This window comes from Lonchura striata, chromosome 5, assembly GCF_046129695.1.
Source record: "Lonchura striata isolate bLonStr1 chromosome 5, bLonStr1.mat, whole genome shotgun sequence".
NCBI lineage: Eukaryota > Metazoa > Chordata > Aves > Passeriformes > Estrildidae > Lonchura > Lonchura striata.
In genome coordinates, this window is record NC_134607.1 from 15183899 (window position 1) to 15205427 (window position 21529).

Sequence of the window (21529 nt, forward strand, 5' to 3'; positions counted from 1 at the left end):
CAGTGGAAACAAGTCCACTTTGACTCCTTCCAAAGGGGCTGCTTAATGAATAAGGGCTGATTCTGTTTGAAAAAACTGATCTGCCTCTGTTGAGAGCATAAATAATAATAAGCACGTTCTGGATTTAAGCTATTTTAATCCTGTTGAGGAGCACTTCATTTAAAATTGATTCTAACTATTTAAATTCACTTGTGTAATCATTTATTGCAAGTCCAATTATTTTGATACATCCCAGTATATTAATCCCTTTTGAAAAGCAAAATAATAAATGTCACTAGCTGTTCTGCAGCACATCTCAGGCTACCTGTGCTATAATGATTTACATTAAGGATATTGTAAAAGAACCTATAAGAAGCAGTTTCACTTTCTCTAATGCAGGATCAAAAAGAGTCTTTTAAAGTGGAGAGGAAAAAAGTATTATAATAGTGGCAGATCTAAGATTCTTAATTTGAATAATTAAACCTATTTTGTATTTTTAAAAGGATTTCTAGGAAATTGTGAGTTTATGGCATGATTGTTACTTAAGTCAGCCCTATTGTTAGGATTAAAATGCATTTGAATTTGTTCTTTTTATTCAGATGTTTTAGCATTCAAGGAGACAATTTTTTGCACAATGAACAGCAATTTTAACTATTGTTTTATAATCACTATCTTGTTCTTTAGTGAGCTTTTGATGACATGACTTTTAGCATTCATGATACCTAGTATGAGACTTTTTTTGTTATAATTTTGATTTTAAGGTAGGTTTTTAGTTAGAGAGAAAATTCTTAACTGAATCTCATAAAGGATAAATAGTTTTCATAGCAATTGTAGCTGGAAACCAATTTGTCTAATTTCAGGGAAACTAGAGAATCCAGATTTGTGTTCCTAAACTAAAGCTTAGTTTAAATGGTGGAGTTCAGGTTCTGGAGCCTTACACAGCTCCACAAAAATACTTTGTTTTTCAGTGTGGGATTTTTTTCTGAGTGTGGGAAAACAGACAACAGGAAAAGAGAGTAGGATGATTGGGACAGAAGCTGTCACATCCCATAAAAGGATTCAGGTTCATGTGACTTCAGCCCTTGTTCTGTGTAGAGCAGGGAGATGTGTCATTCCTAAGCACAGCTTTTTGCTCCTTGTGCTGCAGAAGAAATGCAGAGCTGTCCCTTTTCTGTGTGAGAAGCAGCTCACACAACCAAATTACCCACTGGGAACCAGGAGCCCACCACGCCCGTCAAACTGTGTTTGGAAATGAGCCAGCATAAATCTAGAGGCTTGAAATGGCAGCTGCTGAAGATATTCAGTAGTGCATTACAGGAAAAGGATTTTATTCAGGGTATCAATATATTATCGTTCAAATAGTGAAAGCCATTCAGTAAAATCCAGACTTTCTAATAACTAATCCCATTAAATTAAAGCTTCCCAATAAATGGAAGTTTTGTCAGCCTAGTGTTTAAAACTCTCATCAAGAGACATATTTACTTGAAAAATAGCTAATTTATTTAATAGAAATTGAAACTATTAATTCCAAATTTGCTGTTTGGTAAAATATATTTTATGTTTCATTAATATTGTGTGCTTTCTTAGTTTTAGCCCAAACTTTTACAAGTGAAATCAATTTCTTTGCTCAACTCTATTCATCATGAGAAAATATAAATCCTGTCTTTTATGAAGCTGTCATAGTTCCTAAGAAATATTAGACCCTAGGGCCCACTACTCCATTTAAAACATTCTTCATGTTCCTACAATCTTTTTTTTTAACAATCTTTTTGCTTGTTTGATGACTTTTACTCTTCCCCTTCTCATTCAGTGAAATTCAATATTATGTCTTTATTCTGTTTTTTTTGAAACACAACTTCATATAACATGCTAAAAAGCAGAGGTTTAGTATTTTTAAAAAATTAATATAGCCACATTTATCACATTGTCTGTATTCTTAATTTTCCTCTCTTGTATTTTTTGTTTGCTGGCATGTTCTCTGAAAGATGTATGGAGTCCAGATGAATTGAAAAAGAACCCAAGCTATGTAAGGCTGGATTCTCAAGTAATATTTACATCCCTGAAGCTGAGAAATACATCCTGGAATTTAAAAAATGCAGAAGCATTTTTTTCCTTAAATATTCTGAAAATTCTGGTTATGCTGTTTGTAGAGCTGATGAAGTAGTGCTTAAATGTTTATTATTCATTAATTAATTATTAAATAATTTTATTTTAATTTTTTTTTCAGTCAATTTTTTTCCTGGCTCATTTGCTCAGGATTGTGCCTATATCCAGGCTTACTGTGGCTGGATCCTTCTTCTCTGATAGGCCCAAGTGCAGCAAGAGCAGGAGAAAGAGGAGCAGAGCTATGTTCCCAAGGGTATTTGGGGGAGGGAAAACAAGTCTCAATGAAGGAAGTTTCTCAAGATGCTCTGGCTGATGAATTAACTAAGGTAGCTCAGAGTAAAAGGTGATTTGATGTAGAGTCTGAGGTGTTGGTGGTGTGGGGGTTTTTTACCAAATTTTCCCCTTTGATTTTAGTTTGAACAGTTGATACCAAATGCAGATGAGATTGCTGTCACCTAACTCTAGTTATCTAAAAGTTAAGTGCTCGTTTTCAGCTAATTGTCTAGACACTCTGTATCATCAATGAAGAAACAGAGGCACTTCAGCAGTGATTAATCCCATCCTAAAATAGATGTCTAAGCTGGGGTGAATTGGAAGAAGCTGTCTTCCTCTACCAAACAGCAGGAGAGCACTGACAGCTGGTTAGACACAGAGGAGCAGAAGACAGGTGAGATGGCCCCCCTCTTCTCTCTCTCTGTGGTTTCACTGAATTTAGGATAGCAGTTCCATCTTTCAGTGTTTGTAGAATAGTTTGACCACATGAAACAGATGCTGGTATCAAATCCATCAGATTCAGGAGTGCAGAAGGCAGAAATTAATGTTCCCAGTTGCACTGGTTGTATGCAGGGGCAGCCTGTGCTTTGCTGGGGTTTGCCAAAAGGCAGCTGAAAACACAAAAACTGGTGTATAAAACCTTGCTCATATTCCAAGTTTGGATCAGCTAGGAATCAGCATCCACCCACAGAGAAAGCTCCACTTGGTTGCTCCTCTGCACAGAGAGTAGCACAGTGACACTTCACAGCTCTCCTCTCACTTTATTTGTTTTCTGAAACATAAATATTCTATCTGAAACACAAATTAAGCACACAGTGTGTGTGCAACATAACTCAAAAGTAACTGGGATGGAAAGCATTACAAGCTGGCAGAAATATTACACAAGTTTAATACCATATAAATGGTTTTCTCAATAAAATTCAGAATTTGTATCATTAATTAGAGCATTAATGAAGGTTGAAGCTTTTATCAATAAACAGAATAATTAGTATAACTTTTACAGTAAGAATTTTGTGCAGTAATTTTTATACCCATGTGTTTTTTCTTGTAATGAAGTGAATATGCCATTTAACATGAAATTTAGCAAAAATGTTTCTATTTGGAGGTATATTTTATAACAGAAACAAACCAACTGAAAGCAGTTATTAAACTTTCATTTGCCTCTCCAAAACTAGGGTTATACTGAATGTTTTTCATAATTGGACAATAATGGTTTTTCAGATTACAGTGAGTCCTTCACTGAGAAAGTGTGGGCAAACCAGCCATTTCTGTGATACAGGATGTCACCTCTAGGAAAATTTGCTTAACAATTTAAAGGATTTTAAGGGTTTTTAAGCCTGCACTGATCTTGAGCTGAGATAGGAGAAAATAACACTGTCAGATTCTCATTAAGGTCTGCCCATCTGTGAAATATTTTACCTGCATTTTGGTAGCAATGTAAGTATGCCAGTGGAAGAAATGACTGAGTTTCTATGAAGCATTTTGGTTCTTGAACTACTCATTGTTTTTTTCTTTTCCCTTTGTTACTTTAGTTCAAGGAAAAGAATACCCAAGGACGAGAGTTTCTGCTAGATTGTTATCAGACCTTTGTCTTATTCCTATTTAAAAATGCTTATTATGCTTACATTTTTCCAATGCCATCTTTACATAAGAACTGCAAATTCTTAAAGTAGGCACAGAAGTCTGTGCTGTAGGACCAGGTTTCCTCGCTTGCTGTATGTTATAGTGGAAACAGGCCAGTCAGTAAACTGCATAATTCTATGATCATGGTACACAATGCAGCACCTTTTCTCATCTAGCTGTTCCTGCAGCTGTACAAAACAAAATGCTGTACACGTTTCACAACCAGAAGATTCTTGTTTTACTTTCATTAGAACATAACTTCTGCTAGCATTCTGATACTTGTTGTTCTTTAATTAAGGTGATTTCTTTCTCTTACCAAACTGTGACTATAAAGACATACACATCATGGGTTATTTTTTCATCCTTTTAATAATAATAACAATTATTTAAAAAACCCTTGTTGCAATTACTTTTTCATTTATTATCATGGTGGATTTTTACAAAGGAATTTACCAAGCAGATTTCTGGAGCTCTTGGTGGAGTTGAAAGAGTAGCCTATGCATGTCCTTGTACATGCACAGTGGAATGGTGAACATAAATCACATACCCACCCACACACACACACAGAGAACAAGGCACTGCTAAGACTGTACAAGTAATAAACGACCAGGAGGTTGTTGATACACTAAAAACTGAGCTTCTCAAGAGCCACCTCAATGCCCTAGAGCCGTGCATGGTTTTGGGGCTGTGTGTCCCTCTTGCCATAGGTGTTGGAGCCCACGTTGGTGGGTGGGTAAAGGGCCCCCAGGCTGCTGCTGGAGCGCACCAGGAAGTCGGCCAGGCGCTGTGTCACACACGTGGCCGTGTTGCATTTCCTCTTCTCCAGCTGGTGGCTGCCAAGGTGGAGCAGAGAGAGCCAAGGTTAAGCCAAGCGATGAGCAATCAAGTGTGGCACGTCTCATCGACATTTGAGCTCTGCTGATGTGGGAGTTCTTTTAATGTGTGCACAAATACGGGAACGTTAGAATCCTCCCACCACCTACTTTGTGCCTGAAAAAAATCCTTGTGCTGGGTGCTATTATCAGTTTTAATGATGGGGGTTATTCAAATGCAGAGACCTGAACAGTCATATGTCGTTTTTATTGATATACTGCACAGCAGTTTATGACACCCAGAAAACCTGTAATGATAGTGTAAGTAAGACACTAAGTGAAAGCAATGACTAAATGTTTAACTTTCAGCCAAACTTCTAAATCTATTTAGAGCTCTTGCTGATATCATGAGGATTACTAACATAGTGATGATTGCTAACACTTATTTAGTTCTTGTGTTTCTACAGAATCGTATCCTGCCGTCACTGAAGTGACTGGTAATATTCCAGCCCCAAACTGGGCTAAACCCAAAGGTTTTCTCCCATCTGCACCACATCCCATGAGAGGTAGCAGGCATTGCCAGCTTCTGCCAACCTCAGTACCACTTAGGATGGTCTTTAGCTCTGTCTCTCTACCACTTAGCTCTGGCTGAACTGCCACATCTTTTTTGGAACACCAGCAATTTGGAAGTTCTGTTGTGGTGAGAGAGAATCCCTTGCTGAGTGATACTTTAAAAAGAGTGTCCAAGGAGGAATCCGTATCTAAAAGTAACATTTTATGATCTGAACCAACAGACCATTTGCAGAACTCCATGTAAAGTTTATGTAGCATGAGGGTTTTTTCTTAATCATAATAAAATTGTTCGAGAGAGCTTGGGTTTTCAAATTTGTTCCTTAGACTGCTGTGTTGTCCCTTCAGACAGAAATACCTGCTTGCTGAGATTGCCTACTGAGTTACTGCTTATTTTCTTGGACTTCTTTATGCTGATATGGCATGAGTTAGACACCAGGTTGTGGCTAAAATTTACTGTGAAGAGCAACAATATCCCAGTTTCAAACTCTGAGCAGTTATAAACATGTTCCTTTGCTTATTGATTATTAAATCTATCATCTAAAATATCATATAACCTTTTGAAGTTATTTGTGTTGATCTGAGAATCCAAGTGGAATAGCAGCTGTGAAAGGAATGTATGTATTATATTGGCTCTCCATTAGTAGATATGCAGCAATTTTTAAGCAATTAATATTTTAAATGTGTAATTGCATTAAAAGAAAATTGTTGGACATGGCTTTACATAACCTCTCATTGACTTTCATGGGTATTTCTATTGGGTTTAATGAAGCCTTTAACATACAAGGTTCAAAGAGCAGCTGGTTCTCACAGAGATCCTGCTTTGTTTGTGTGGATAGAATTCTCTTTTCCATTAAAGCTACAAAATCAAGTGTAAAACTCCAGCCCTTACAGGAAGCTGCTGGGTTTCTACCTCACGTCCAGCTTGGCTGAACCCACCACCCCTTTTAGCTTTAAATGAAATTTTGCAGTCAGGAGTCAGTTCACCCAGTGAGATGTGGTTCTAGGCCCCAGAAAAGCAGGTAAGTCATACCACACTCATCAAGGTGATGCCTTGTGTTTGAATATTACAGTTATTTTTGGTGGGGGGTGGGGGGGTGTTTGTATTTTTTTTTAAGTGATAGCTGTAAAAATGCTAGAACTTTGCCTCTTATAAAAATACTTTGGAAGGTACAAAAATTGTTATGTAATAGTATTTGTAAAATATATATTCAAAGAGAGTAACAGGCAACTATATATACATATGTATTTACTGAATTCATCTGTAACAGAATTGTCATTGAAAGAAATTCACTCAAATGCCTGACAAAACTAGATGAACTTGAAGGTCTCTTCCAATCCTGATGATTCTGTGAAAAATAGAATCATTTAGTGCTGCTTATTTTTTTAGTATAAATTGCAAATAAATCTTGAAATGTTTTTTATTTAAAAAGTTGCCTGAAATTGAATTTATAAATTTATAAATGAGAACATGTTTCAGACAAGTGAAATCTCTATCAGAACCAATTTCTTCTTTTACTTCTTCCCATGATTAAACTAATATTTAATTCTGTGACTAAAAAAATTACTTAATTACTGACTGAAAACATTTATACTATAAAATAATTCCATTCTAGCAGAGAATGCTAGTATTATTAAGAAGAGTATGTTTTTGGTTTTTTTTTCTTTTTCAGGCTTCGAAATCTGACAATTTTTTTAAAAAGGTAGGCAGAAAATACACCTTTCTTCTCACGGTAATGTACTATTTACAGCCTCTTTAATTTATTAAAGTGTTATAATTGTATTTGCAACTTTGTCCCTGGATTTTACTTTCTACCCTGAATGCTTTGATCCTTATGTTACAGAAAAGCTGATCTTTATGCTTACTGTATTTAGTAGGAGGATATTTTAATCTCTTTTTTTTGAGAAAAACAGCTGAAGCCTCTCAAGCAGCAGGATATCACTGGAACAAAGTTTGCTTCATTGCTCAATCTGCTATGGCTGGAAGAAACAAGGAAAATCAATACCTTTTTGTCTTTGCTGCTGGGTGTTCTGGCATTTCCTCACTAAGTGCTGAGAGTGAATTCTGTGACATTACAGGCAACATCCATCCTTGTCTCTTGGAAGTACCATCAGATAGATCATCAGCCACAGACAGTAATCTTTGAATAACAATAAAACAGTGAACTTGAATAACTCTATTTTTGTAATATTTGAGACATGAAAAGCAAAAGCAACTCGTGCAATAATCTGAATACCTTTTTCCCTAAAGAGAAATAAACATGATTATTTGTTACTCACCTCTCAATAGGTGTAGCTTCCAAACAGCTCAGAGTGACAGAAAATGCAATGAAGAAAACTGACAGCTTTATGTTGCACATCTTTCCTTCCAAACTTTCTGAAAAGAACAATTATTCAAAACTGAAAGCTAACCCAAGTACTCTTCAGCACATCCTGTTATTGATGCCCATTCTGTCCTAAATCAAGAGCAGCTAGTCTTTTTCACAAGCTGGAATGAGAAAAATGATCCCCTCAAGTTTAGTGACACAACTCAGTTTCAGAAATACAGCTCTCAGGAATAAATGCTCATTTTCCATCCAGTAGTTTCAATCCTATCCCTTACCTCAGGTTTGCATTTCCTGACACATCCCAGTCTCAAATTCCGGTCCCCAGTGCAGTTTACTTTAAAGTTGTCTATGTTTTTCCCTGAAAAATGCTTGTGATTAATAATATTGTGCTTTTTAAAGCACATCTGTTGTACTGCAGGTAAAGTAAGATAAAAGGGAAATTATTTACCTTGTTGTGGCCACGGATCTAACTGGAGAAGCCAGCAAGCCCTCTTGGTTAGCAAGAAGTGTGCATGCAGCAATTCTAGCTCTGGAGTATCCTTTTTGCTCTTCCTTTCTGGCTCTTATATATCCTTGACACCTTTCTCAGCTCTGACATCAGGCAGCACAGAGAGACTGTCGTTAGTTCCAGTCCCTATAGACAGAAAGTGCCCCAGAGAGGAGCAGAGGCAGGTGGGTCATTATTGCACTAGAGCATCAGGAAATATTCACCTGGTGTGTGCAGAATGCCCTGCTGAAGGTGCTGCAATAGCATCCTGCGCATCAGAAATGTAGCCTCAATTTTGCAGCTCTGATGAGCTGCTGAGGTAATATTCCCTGTGGGTGTTTTCGAGGGCAAAATAAGGTAACAAAAGTTACAGAGCAAATGAAACTCCTGGCCACTGGTTATTGAAATACAGGAAGGCATATCTCAGGAAAGATGGAAGATTTAAAATTGTGGAGGTTTGCTGCAGAGTATAGATCAGGAAGAAAAGGTGTCTGAAGGGAGAAAAGCTGTATGATGAATAAAAAAAGAGTGAAAGTTGTTTAAATTGACAGCTAGAGTTCTCATTCAGGGTAACATGGTAGAAATCATGTACATTTTTCAGTCAAGTCTAAATGTGAATGAAAATTCTGTCACTATGAATGTAAAATCTCATGTTTTACTAGCACAGGTGGATTCTTTGTCATGCGTGAAAATTGAGTCAATTAATACTTTTCAGAAGACAAAGACTAGGATTAAAAAGGCAGGAAATGTCAGATTAGTTTTATTCTGACCTGTGCAAATTTATTTGTCTAGTATGCATTGGGCACAGCTCAGGGAAAAATGTACAGCTTTTAATAGACTAAATCCAGTCTTAATGGATTACCTAATTGCAGATTTCCAAGGATACAGATTAGAACCATTTATCTCTGATTTCAGTGGAAATTAGGCAAACCAGGTATTTTCCCCCTCTCTGTCTCCTTAATTTCTGCTAGGTACCCCCGTGCCTTTGGAAAACAGGTATTTTATTTCTTTAGAAAGGTCAAGGTTCTGTCACAAAAGCTGAGCAAAAGTTCTCTGTGATAAGAAGTTACCACGTGCACCTTTTCTACCCCTAAGAACACGAATTCGTTCAGAACTGCTTCAGTGCCAAGTGCATTGCCTGAACTGGAAAGCCCTTCTTTGTTGGTTTAGACTGTAGTAGCAGCTTTTCCTTGCAATGGCTCAAGTTCCAGTGCTGGCTCACTTCAGGCTACTCGAGGTGAATACAGAAGGAATATCTAGCTGGGATAGTAGCTTCCTAACTTGACTACAGCAGTCTGCAAATGAGACTCTAGAAAGTGACAAAATATTTTGTTAATTATTGTAGGTGTTGCCTTGGAGTGGGTTTTTTTGTGTGTATGTGTGTATGTTGTGGTTATTTTTTTGTTTAAAGGGATCTACTGATGGATATTTTTCTCTCTGTTTTTATATGATCATACACTTCTTTTCACCAGCTTCCTGTTATTCCCTCTCTGGATGGACAGTCCCGGTGTAAGAGAAGTAAGTGCAGTATTTTATCTTCACCACGACAGTAAGTTCCGTGCAACATCTGAAGCAAGTTTATCTCTCCAAAGACTCACTGTAGAATTTGACTATGATGAAATAACATTCTGGTATTAATTTCACAGTGGCAATTTCACTCCTCTGAAATGAAGGCATGATTAAACCCATTTTACAGAGATTGTATTATGTTGAAAAATAATTATACAGATACTCTGCCTGGGGATTGACATCAGCCAATCTTCACTGCTTGGATATTGAACTTGAAAATGCCTTATTGTGCTTTTTCCTGGGTGGAAAGAGATCTGTGTGCCACTGACACTCAGCAGTGGTCTTTATGCTTAGCCCATGTGAGAGGTGTTGTTTCAAATCCTGGAAAGCAATGGATAGATAAGTTTGTGTTTAAGACTTTAAAAGACTTCACTCACTACTCAATCTCTTCTGTTTTAAGGCAACTGAGTGGTTTCTGTATCAAACTTGAATCAAGCTATGGCTTGAGAGAAACAAAATGAAATACTGATTTTCAAATAAATATTGATCCCAAATTCTAATTGCAGCTGTCCTGCAAAGTAGATGGGGTGGGGGAAACCCCTAATGCTTTGAGAGAATAAGAGAAAGACTCCTTCTTGAGTGCATTGTAGAAGTGAAAGTAGGATCATGATGTCCCAGGAGCATTGCCAGCCTCCTGGGCTGCACAGCATCTTGGCAGGATCAGCAAGAAGTCTATCCAGCAATAAGTCACATGTAAAGTTAACAAAAGTAAGGTTTTGCAGCTCCTGCTGCAAGTTCTTTTAAGCAGGAGTAGTGTTTTTCTACACTAACAGGAATGGAATATTAAATTGTGGAACCTCTTTGACAGCAGAACACTTCATAACTCAAATTTCAAGATGGTGGCACTAAATACTTTACAGTCAGTGCTATTCAATGAGTGGTTGGAAAGCTATTTCTACCACTGACAACATTCCTCAACCTTAAACTTAGAAAAAAGCCTTTATTCCTTTGCATGACAACATAGAGTTCTCTAACATGTGTTGTTGTCAGCCTAAGGAAAAAGGAAAGCATGTGTTCTCATTAAAGGAATCTCTGATCACTTCTATTCTTAGTAGTAATGATAATTCTAGATATTTATACTGGTGTTTAAGTCTTTATGCAAAGATTTGTCTAAAGAACTGTGCCTGCAAGAGGGTTAGCCGACACCAGAGCTGAGGTTCAAAAACCATCCAGAAGATGTGTTCTGCCAGTTCCCTGATTCCTTCTGGAAGCTGCCTTAATGTCTGGAACTGCAGAATGCTGCCCATGCTCTGCACCTGCGTGCCCTGGCAGCACAGGGACAGGGAGCAGCCTTGGCTCAAGTGTCTGCTGCTTTCGTGTCCTGGGGAGAGGGACTTGGTGTCACTAAATGTCAGCTGAATAAAGACACCATCCTAGTGCCTGTTTCTAATGCAGGAGTCTAAACCAGCTTAGATGAGCTGTGCCTGTTTCTCTTTCTTGTCTGCAAAAGCAGCCTTGGGTGACTTGCTCTGCTGCAGATGTTTACCCTGTAGCTGTCAAAATGCAAATAAAATTAATTCTACCAGGGTGCTTCAACTCTCTTATGTGCTCAGTGCCTGAGATTAAAGGTTGTCTCCCTCTTTATCCCATTTTCCTTTTTCTTAGGCTGTTCTTGGCACCTGCTGAGCAGCTGGTTCCCACTTTTAATGGCTACTTTTCAATGTCTGAGTTCTACATTTGCATAATAACATTCATAAGACACATTAAGTGTCTTGCTACTGGATGTGTCTCCCCCATCTGGGAGTGTCAGGGCCACCTTTCCTGGTGCAGGCACTTCCCCAGCTGCTGTGCAGCTGTGTGAGGCAGATGTCACCAGTAAATTACCCTGTTGCTCAGTTACCAGGAGCTGGAAGTGTGTGAATAACTCGTGGATTACTTGGCCTGTTGTATCAAAATGGGAAAAGGAAAGGTTTAGTCATAAACTTGCAATTTCAATTTCAACTATTTCAATACTTATTTCAATTTTTTGAATAAAGCAGCAATCAGAGCAGCAGCAGCATTGCCATCCATCAGAGTAAACATTCTCATCAATGACACAGAGTGGTGTGTATGTCACAGCTTGTAGCTGTTACGTCAGCTGAGCACAATGTTTAATGAAATTGTTTTTAGCAATTTTAGCAGCCTTTCACTCTTTTTTAATTAAGCTGCAAACCAAAAGTAAAGCATAAATTGGATGTTTCATTGGTAGTGTCAGCACCTCTGAAAAAGTCAAAGTACCCCATATGACCAAATCTGAAATTACAAGAGTAAATTAGGTTTTCTGCTGTCATTTTTTATGTCCTAAAATATCCAGGATTGTCCTGGCTATCAGGACACTATTGAAACTAGTCATTCTGTGAATTCTGTGAGCTAAAAACTATGTGGAACATCAGAGGGAGTGCAAAATCACTCTAGAGAATTACAATTAGGAACCTGGAATGTTCCCTAAATTTTTACATTTGGATGGCAAAGTCTGAAAATTTTGGCTGAAATGCTCTCTTCCTAGTATTTCTTGCTTGGTGCTGTGTTGAATACTACAATGTGTAGTAGTAGTGTTGTGTAGTGTAGTGTTGTTGAACACTATAATGTTTGCACTTTCTGGTGTGTGTGGAGTTGTAATTTTCTACTGTTAGCACTTAAGCTCTGTGTAACTGCTTCATTCAAATAGTGTTTTATTAAATATGCTTTTGGTAGCACAATTTTCTTTGTTACCCCTGTTTCATGTAGGCCATTTCAGTGCTGATAAAAGCACAAAGAGCAGTTCCTGTTGATCCCAAAACTGATGTTAAACCTGAGGAAGAAATGTGTAAGAAGCAGCTGAGAATTAAGAGGTGGAAAGTTACTCATTTCTCCCCCAGTAGAAAAAAAAAAGATGATTCAGAAATAAACAGTGTCCATTCCTGGAACAGATGGGCAAATGAAAAGGAGTAATTTGGCTAGTCAAGAGTGTTTTAAACCAACTTTTATGATGTATTTTGTTACTCAGCTAATGCCATTGACAGAACAATGACGTAGCCGGACAGGGCTATTGCTAAAGATTGCTCTGAGAATGAGCTCAGCAGCTTGTGCTGAATCAGTGCCTATAGCTGGAAATCCCTCAAGCAGGGGAAATAAACTCCATGTTTAGATCAGAAAAGGCAGAACTGACAGCCCAGTGGCTGGCAAGTTGTAGCTCCTAGTGCCATTCTTACAGTTTATAGACTTTTAATTGCATCCAACAATTTACCTTTGAATACAACAGAAGGTTTCACTTTTTGATTTTTCTTTCTCCCGTCTCTCCTGCAACCTGTTTCCAGAAGTTAAAAGCAAAAACAGGACTCCCTTTTGGTTACCAATGTCATTTTCAAGGGCTCTAAACAGTGCTGATGGTAAATAGGAATATGGAATAGAAAGACCGTTCTTCCTTTCTGGTAAAATAAGTCATCCATTGCTTCCTGCTATGCTAATTCTTCTTGGTCACTTTCTGTAGCAATTAATGCAGAAAAAGGTGTTCAGGTTCCAAAGATATTGCTGCCACTTCTGCAATAGCATAGGGAGTTCTCTAACATGTTGTATTTGCATGTACTTCAAAGCAGGACAAAAAGCCTTACTGAAAGGAAGGGCAGGGTGAATATATTGAATTACAGAATCATAGATTGGCCTGGGTTGGAAGAGACATTAAAAATCATTCAGTTCCAACCCCCTGCCATGGGCAGGAACATCTTCCACTATCCTAGGTTGCTCAGAGTCCCATCCAACCTGGCCTTGGACACTTCCAGGGATGGAACATCCACAGGTTCATCACCACCCTCACAGGAAAGAATTTCTTCCTAATATTTCAACTAAATCTACTCTCTGTCAGTGTGAAGCCATTCCCCCATGTCCTGTCATTCCATACTTTTGTAAACAGTCCCTCTCCATCTTTCTTGTGGGCTCCCTTCAGGTCCTGGAAGGCCTCAATTTGGCCACCCCATAGCTACTGAATGAAGTCTCCCTAAATGCTCCTGTTAGGGGAACAAAGAGAGGAATTAGGCATGTGTGGAAATGCTGTTTCTAATTTAGTAACTGTGAGAACTCTCCACCCCTTCTTCCCCACCCCAGCATCTTTGATAAAGAGCACAGACATCTGCAGAAGGTGCAGTGAGACCAGGAACCACCCTCTGTGCTCCCCAGACTTATTCCACTGCAGGTGAATCATTGGGAAATGCAAAGCAAATTAAATCAGTTACCTCTTAGAGAAACTGCTGGTTTCCAAAATAATTCCACACAGATGCATGTCAGCCCTCCATACCTGATGCAATGCAAAAGTTTTAATGAAGTTTTGTTTTAAACTATCCCACTTTTAAAAAATCAGATTTTTTTTCTTTTCTGCAAACTGCTGCAAGAGAATGACAATCTGGCTTTGTCTTGAAACACCCTGAGTCTTTTAGATGATGCTGTCTTGACAGCTCTTGCTATTAATAGTGGCATTTTCCCTGCTGTTTAAAAAGGAGACTTGTGCTGAACTGAGCATCAGTCATGTTCGTAATAATTTTTCACTAAGGGTAGATGCAGTCTATGAGCTTACGTAGGAGAATTTACGTTGACAATACCATGAAATGTTAATTAACTTAATTATGGCATGACATCACACATAGCTGCAAAATAAGATAGCCCTTCTTCAAGAAGAAGTGCAGTTGGGCTGAATTTACAGCATCCCTGAATCATTGTGTATGTGAGTGCAAGACCTGACCTTTTCATTCTACTTGGAGATGAGAAAAGACTTTGATAAACACAAGGAACATGAATAGGTACATGAAACTGTCTTTCTACTGTAAGAAGTCATTAAAAATTCATTAGAAGTTCAACATAGGCATCTGAAAACATTTAGGGGGTTTTTGGTCTGTTTTGGGAGCATTTCTTACACCAAATATTGCTGTTTCCTTCCATTTAGCAGCAAATCCACTTTTTGCTGAGCTCATCCTTGATAACAGAATTCAGGAATGGTGTGAAAAAGTCAGTACTTAAATGTGAGCTCTCACAAATAATTTAGGAGCTACCAGTGCCATAGTCCATAGTGGTGGTTTTTTGTGATAAATTGTTATTGAAGCAAACAGTGGAAAATTGAGAGCATGGCATTATTGGCAGGGGTGGGGGGGTTGGGGTGGAAATGAGGCTCTGGAACATTTCAGTCATTAACATATTGAAATAATTTCATATTAACTCATTGTGCCAATGAATGATAACATTTTTATGGGAATAAGTTGAAAAGTCCCCTTATGAAAGCATTTGATTGAGAAAAGAGCCTAGTGCAGAGCAGAGAGAGGCACAGACTCTGAAGTGTCTTTAAAATCCATAGGTGTTGGATACCTACTGTACATTTAGAGTGGGTATCTTGAATTCTGCTTTTGATATCAGAGTATTTTCTGTTACATATGTTATTGTCTGCATAGATAGTGTTTTTTATTATTTTTCTTGATTTGCAGGATTCCTACACATTTCCACTCTGGCTAGTGACCATGATTCTAGTGACTATAGGCTTGATTTTCTTCATTTTCACAGAGCTCCCATGGGCTGCAAATAGCTCTTTTCATTTTAGCTAGTTTTCACATCCCCACATGCTTATTGGAATCATGATCATGCTTAGTAGTATTGTGTTTAAAAATGGGCAATGTTGACAATGTCATAATTTCATGTCAACAGTATATTTCATACTTCACGTAAATGAGAGGTTAACACATTCTTGAATTATTTTTTAGGATGTTGTCATAACCAGGCATAATCTTCATGGTCTTGTGGATCACTACAGCCCACTGCCTTAAGTCATATATCATCCTGCTGCCTTTTATAATACTCATAACAATTTGTAGAAGTTAAAAAAGCCACTCTTGAAAGAACTGTAGAAATTGCCACCGTAGAGGTGATGTGTTTTTTATCAGAAACTCTTAAAGCTACACTGTTATTTGAAGCCAGCTCTTTAATATTCGCTGCCAAAAGAGGATGTATATTTCATGCAACTTTAACCTTTCTGAGAAAGAGTATCTATTCAGGGGATGCTGTGAAAACTTCCCATGTAGAAAAGCTGTGCTCACAGGTGCATGCCTAACTATGTGCCTGACTCCCAAAAGATCCTGGATCTTCCCCTCGGATGTTTCACACCTTTTAGGAGTGAGCTGAGTACTGAAAAGGCCAGGAGTATCTCCTTTAACCATCTAGCCCGATGGTATCTCTGCGCACAATGCATGTTATCCCACCCCAAAATCCTCGCGGATCCATGGATAATGAAAGTGAAATACTATCAGGTTACATAAACCACTGATCGATGAATCACAGGCAATGTCATTTTTTCAGAGGCAAAGTCTCCAGAGAGACTTTGAAGCTTTGAACTGCCAGTCAACCTTGCAGTTTGTTCCTTAAGCTTTTCTCAGAATATGTTCCTGAGATGACTTGCCTCATTGGTGGAAAGCTGACGACCTGATCACCCAACAAATCCCTGGAAGTACTGCCCAAAAGTATATCATTAGATTTTCAACATTCCGAAAAGCTGTTTTGACAATTGAAACATTTGTTTCCTAACACTTAAAACCAGAGGTTTGCACAACAGAGTGTCTTCCAGACTTGCAGTGAATTTTAGGAAGAATAAAGAAATTTATGTCCTCATAAATTTTGCTGCAAGGCTAGAAGGTGTGAATATGCTTTGGCAAAACAAAAGCAAAGCTCCCAAATCTATACAAGTGCAAATCAATGTGCTAAACTGCTTTCTTAAGGGAGAAACTGTTTTGACAGTATCACTGGTTTAAATAAATAACTAGTCGTGAAACCAGACAGGAATGATGTTTTGAACCTATGCAGTATTATCTCCAAGGAATGGGTCTGAATGGTTTTTAGGGAAAAAAAACCCCATTGTTTATTGTTTTAATTTTAATTTTAATTTTTATTTTTTTGTGTTACATGGGAAAAAATTGAGGCGATCATGAGTTGAAAGGGATGAGTGGAGTCAACGGCAGAGTTGAAGACAGATCTGAATTTTTACTTAGCCTGTAGTTGACATGAGTTCCATTGAGGTGAAAGGGAAGGAAATCTTACTGGATTGTCAAAGTAAATCTGAATTCAGGCTCAAGCTGGGCAGAAAGTTTTGTACCTGTCTGTGTTTCTGCATATACAGGGGTAAACATCACCCTACTTTTTTTCCTAAATGCAGATGGATGATTTTCTACCTGGTTTGAGTAGATCAAGGTCTCACCTCTGAGTCTCTTAACTAGTCACTACAATGAGAGCTTGTGTCTCTCCTTGGATAGTTTGGAATAAACACTGCCTGTATAAATCCACTTTGATTAATGGAGAATCAGTTAAATTATTTATTTATTTTACATCCTTCTTCTATTTCTTTTGAGAAAGTAGGCTCCCAAAATATCTTGAGCAGGAGTTTTTTTTTCATTTATGCAGATGCTGGGACCCCTACGAGCAGGTGAAAGGAGTGAAAATGTTGTGGAAGAGTCTCTGTTATGAGGTTCCTATTCTCAGTTCTGCTGGTCTGTTCAAAGGCTGAACTTTGCAGTGAAGCTTTTGGAGTGTGTGTACCCAGGTCAGGACACAACCCCAAGAAGCAAATTCTGTGTTTTCCTTGTAAGAAAATCTCCCTGTTAACCTCCATTTGACTAGGAGGTGCGTGGCTCTTCAGCTATCACAGCTCTGCACTGCCAGAAAAGCAGATCTCAGCAGGAACTCCTGAGCAATAAAATGGTTTTAAACATTGCCCTGTATCTGAACTGATGGGGGAAATGATGGTGAACCTACTCTGTGTCATATCATCCTCATCTGGTTTGCCATGCCATGTGCTATGGGATGTGCAACCCATGGGTGCTGTGATTCTGTACACATAGAGTTCACATTCCCAGCTTTTCATGGATTAGAAGTGGTTGCTTACAGCTGCAGTGCTGGGAAAGAGTTACTTTGTCCTTAGTGGTTATTATTTCAAATTATTTCAAAATAAGGTGTTGTGTTTAGAGTGAGGGCAGAAGTGTCTTTTTTTGGTAGGTAAATCATTATTAAATCATCACACATAACATTTAGACTAGAACCAATAATTGTAGTCTGCATTTTTTCACTGAGAACTCTTACTGATTTCCATAAAAACACTGTTTATCCATTTGAATTTCCTGTGAGTTTGCACAGCAAAGTGTAAGTGGCTCCTGACCTTAGGCTGGGAGGTGGTGGCTGACAGGATTTTTGTTCCTTGGCCAAGATGAGTAGATCTAGAATGACATAAAGAGAGATAACCAAGACAGGTGGCAGCTGACCTGATCTTTATCTGTCTAAAAATTAGTTATCCAGACCAAGCTAAGCTCCTGAGACTTCCAAATCAAAGGGAAGAGAGAAGCACCCCCAGAGAGGTTCTTCCACTTATTTTAGACAGCTATCTTAAAGTGGGATAAATTACTCTATGGAAATAACTGACTCTAATGCCTGTTGTGAGACTCTGGATGAGGATCTTCAACACAACTCCTTGCTAAGAAAAGGTTATTCCTGATTCTGGACAAATACTTGATGTTCTCAAGGTATATTCCTTGCAATGAAGCGTTGGAATGATTAGAGCTGTCCCTCAAACAAAATCTCTCCAGACAGGATAAAATACTTGTGGTCTCTCAGTTTCTCCAACAGAAGGTTGATAATGCAGGAAATAGTGAACATAGTGAGAACATGGCCTTTAGCAGAGATCCCATGGAGAAGGAGGGAATTCTGTATGAACATCATAGACTCTCTGTAATGCTTTTTTACCAATGAATTAATCACAATCAAGAACAATGCTGAATTCCCTGTGTATTGAATTTTACATAGATTGGCTGAATACAAGACTGTGCATTTATGAACATATGTTAACTTCATATATCTACTCCTCTCTTCTTGGAGAGGATTACCTCTCCAAGGTACATGTACCTGTTGCCAATTGTAAATCACTTAAAATGCCCCTTAAAATAACCCCTGGGTTAGTTTTTCTGCCATGGAGATAAGTATTTAAAGGAAATTTTTAAGTGCCTACTACAAGGGGGTGTTTATTTGACTGGAAATTTTGATCTTAATTTTTTGTAATTATTTTGTCGGATCTGAATCTGCAACATTTCTTGCCCTGAGCTGAAATTATTGTTGAACAAAATAATGTTACAGAGACTGTAGAACTACACAGGCTTGCATGTGATGTTAATATGATTTTTTTTAATGTCAGTAAAGTTTGTTTAATGGTTATTTATATAATAATTTATTAAACTCCAGGACAATGGCTTTTATTTCCCCATTTCACTTATATCAGTGGGCAGTATCCTCACAGCTCAGACCACAGGTTCTTTTCTTACTATCTTGTCAGAGGATTTTTAAATTTCCTAAAAGTGGTATTGGGTAAGTGGAGAAAATATAAAATGCAAGAAAGCTGTTGAAACACCTTAGAGGGGAATAAAAAAATTACCTCAGGTTTTTGTTAGAGGATCTAGGGGGAAACATACTTTCTATTTCTTGTTAAGATGCATAAGCCAAATCCCAGTACAGGCAGACATAGGTGTGATTTGGAGACAATTAGGAAGAGAAAACAGAAAGCAATGCCCTAGCTCTAACAAAATGTGTATTTTCTGAGGAAGTATGAGGCTTTTCACATACCAGAAACATGTAAAGAGCTTTTTGCTTGAGTTTTTCCCATGTGTGAGGACTGAGAAGAAATTCAGGATTTTGTGAATCCCAGTCCCACCCTGGGACATGGCAAGTAGGATTTTGGTGGGCATTAATAGTTCTTTCTGGGAAGGGGACAAACACAAGCTTCAACAAGAGATTTAAGGTTACAAATGAAACCTGTCTCAGCTTGAAGTTGTATCTATTCGTTCTTAGATGAGAATTCCAATGGAGTTAATTGAAGTCAAATTATCTCTTCCTGTTGTGTTAACCAGAAATATTTGTGCTTGGACAAATTACTCTCTGATTTTTCAACATCCAGTAATCAATTACCTAATCCATTCCCCTCTTCCCATCTGACACTGTGTCACTCTTTCCTAAAGTCCACCCAGCCTATAAATTTACACACTTAGGTGCACTCCTAAAGTTCCTTTCTTGCTTGAGGGTGCTCCCTGGATGTCTTCAGTAGACAGGAGTGTCAGCACGTCACGCTCAGAGATCTGACACAGATGCAGCCCTTGCTTTTTTTTTCTTTTTTTCTTTTTTTTTTTTTTTTTTTGTTTGGTTTTTTTTTTGTTTTGTTTTGGTTTGGTTTTTTTGGTAGGGAAGAAAAAAAAGAGATGGGCTTAATTTTCCTTTTGAGAACTCAGTCCATATCTGTCACATCTGAGCACTTAAAATGCACAGCTGAAACAATTTGGCAAAAACACAAGTTGCCCCATACTTGGTTAATTTTCAACAATGTAAATTTAAAGTCAAAGTTCAAGTGTCCCATATCAGTGATTTCTTCCAGAAACCTTTTCAAAACTGTAAGTACCTAATTGTTTTGCCATGAGAATATTTTCCCTTGTCTCAGTCTAACGTTAGTGTTATTGCATTTCAGTAACAGTTTGAACTGTACCTAGTAAAACAATATTTCAAAAAGCTTTTTGCAACCAGAAAAATAAATTAGTTAAAAATTCTGCCACCATAATTGCTTTTTGAATCATTATGTTTTGTGATTTTTAACCCTGTAAACAAAATAGTTTCAGTTTATCTGTATGACTAAGCTGAGCTAAATGGAAGATGAATTGTACTTTGAAAGTAGCATGTCCTCTTGGGAGTTAGGCATGGCAACTTGCAAAACATTACATAATCAACTTTAAATGCAGATATTTGGGTGCTTTTTTCCTTTTTATTAGTTAGCTAGACTGATGATGCCTTGTGAATGTTGGCCTAGATCAGAGGCTGGATGGAGTTAAAGAATAAAGCAGGGATTTATTAAAAGGATCTCCTCCATGGATCCACCTTGGGCAGCACAAGAGCCCAGCCAGGGCTGCACCCAAGATGAACCAAAATGGTCCCAAAATGGTCCCAAAATGCACAAACGCTCACGGAGGCTCTCACTGTGATCAGTTCTGCTTCATTTGCACATTGGAGTTCATTGTCCAATTCCAGCTTTAGCCCAGGCAGTCCCATCCTGCTTGTTTTTCTCTCTCCAGCCCACATTGTTTGTGCTCCTGGGCCTGAGATTTGGATTATTTGTCCTTGGTCCCCAGCTGGAGAAGGAATTGTTTTGTCTCCCTGCTCTGTGAAGAGAGCTCGCCATCCCCTAATATGAAGCCCAGATCCACACACTAAAGCAGCACAGAGTCTGAAAAATGCAAAAGCTCAAACCTGAGGCATCAGTGAAAGGTGATTTCATGTGATGGGTTTGTGTAGGACAAGTGGGTCCAAAGTGATCTCAGTACTAGTCTACCTGCTGTTGTCAGCTGCACCCAACAAGCCTGTTTTGGTCCACACTGGAAGGATCAGCTTTGGTTTTAAGCCAGCCTTGTTTAGCCCAGGTTACCCCTGGGTGCTGTGTGTCCCTCAGCTGCTCTGAGCTGCCCCCACTGTGAGAAATCTCTGTGCATGTGCAGAGTGGGTTCTTCTGATCACTGGTCTGTCCTTCTGGCCGTCACTGGAGATTTACGCAGACACTGGAGATGACTGGAAGAGGCAGTGGTGGTGCCATTGCCAACTTCCCAGCCTGCCATAAATATGTCACCAGTCCAATGCAGAAGTGGAGGGAGGAATTTTATTGCCCTTTCCCTGAAATTTCAGTGAACATTGCATTCTTATGAGTGGGATTCAGGTGTAGGTGTTCACATGACAGCTGGTAGGTCAGTAAGAACCCAAGGGCAAACTTTTGCATCCATATTTTAATA

The 21529-nt window shown here is 38.4% G+C and overlaps 2 protein-coding genes across 6 annotated transcripts in view; one reads left to right on the top strand and one right to left on the bottom strand.

Moving 5' to 3' along the window:
• The window catches only part of LOC110482605 (solute carrier organic anion transporter family member 1A2), a 44111-nt gene that overhangs the window by 5398 nt on the left and 17184 nt on the right, over positions 1 to 21529 (top strand). Inside the window, exons 2-3 of one of the 4 annotated variants that reach the window (XM_021551963.2) lie at positions 7037 to 7066; positions 9650 to 9695. In XM_021551963.2, coding sequence (XP_021407638.1) covers positions 9672 to 9695 — 24 coding nt within the window. In that variant the 5' untranslated portion in view covers positions 7037 to 7066; positions 9650 to 9671. Of the gene's footprint in view, positions 1 to 7036; positions 7067 to 9363; positions 9415 to 9464; positions 9519 to 9649; positions 9696 to 20140; positions 20150 to 21529 lie in introns of those variants that run through there. The other 3 variants (XM_077783337.1, XM_021551964.2, XM_021551968.3) reach the window with 3 other exon arrangements.
• On the bottom strand, positions 3100 to 8482 carry IAPP (islet amyloid polypeptide). Of its 2 annotated transcripts, XM_021551971.2 has the most exons (5): positions 8402 to 8482; positions 8139 to 8281; positions 7644 to 7740; positions 7370 to 7504; positions 3100 to 4814 (listed from the first exon to the last, which is right to left on the bottom strand). In XM_021551971.2, exons 3-5 carry the CDS (start codon positions 7721 to 7723, stop codon positions 4643 to 4645), a joined length of 387 nt encoding a protein of 128 aa, XP_021407646.1. In that variant the 5' UTR covers positions 7724 to 7740; positions 8139 to 8281; positions 8402 to 8482; the 3' UTR covers positions 3100 to 4642. The 2 variants fall into 2 exon arrangements, with proteins under 2 accessions (XP_021407646.1, XP_021407645.1); XM_021551970.2 differs by having other exon boundaries at positions 8139 to 8458.

What these genes read in the sequence shown, in the direction of transcription:
- IAPP (XM_021551971.2), bottom strand. Translation starts at nt 7,723, where the DNA reads ATGTGCAACATAAAGCTGTCAGTTTTCTTCATTGCATTTTCTGTCACT. An exon ending in GAAGCTACACCTATTGAGAG is followed by an intron (nt 7,505 to 7,643) that starts GTGAGTAACAAA and finishes TGTTATTCAAAG; the next exon opens with ATTACTGTCTGTGGCTGATG. An exon ending in CCAGCAGCAAAGACAAAAAG is followed by an intron (nt 4,815 to 7,369) that starts GTATTGATTTTC and finishes CCACCTTGGCAG; the next exon opens with CCACCAGCTGGAGAAGAGGA.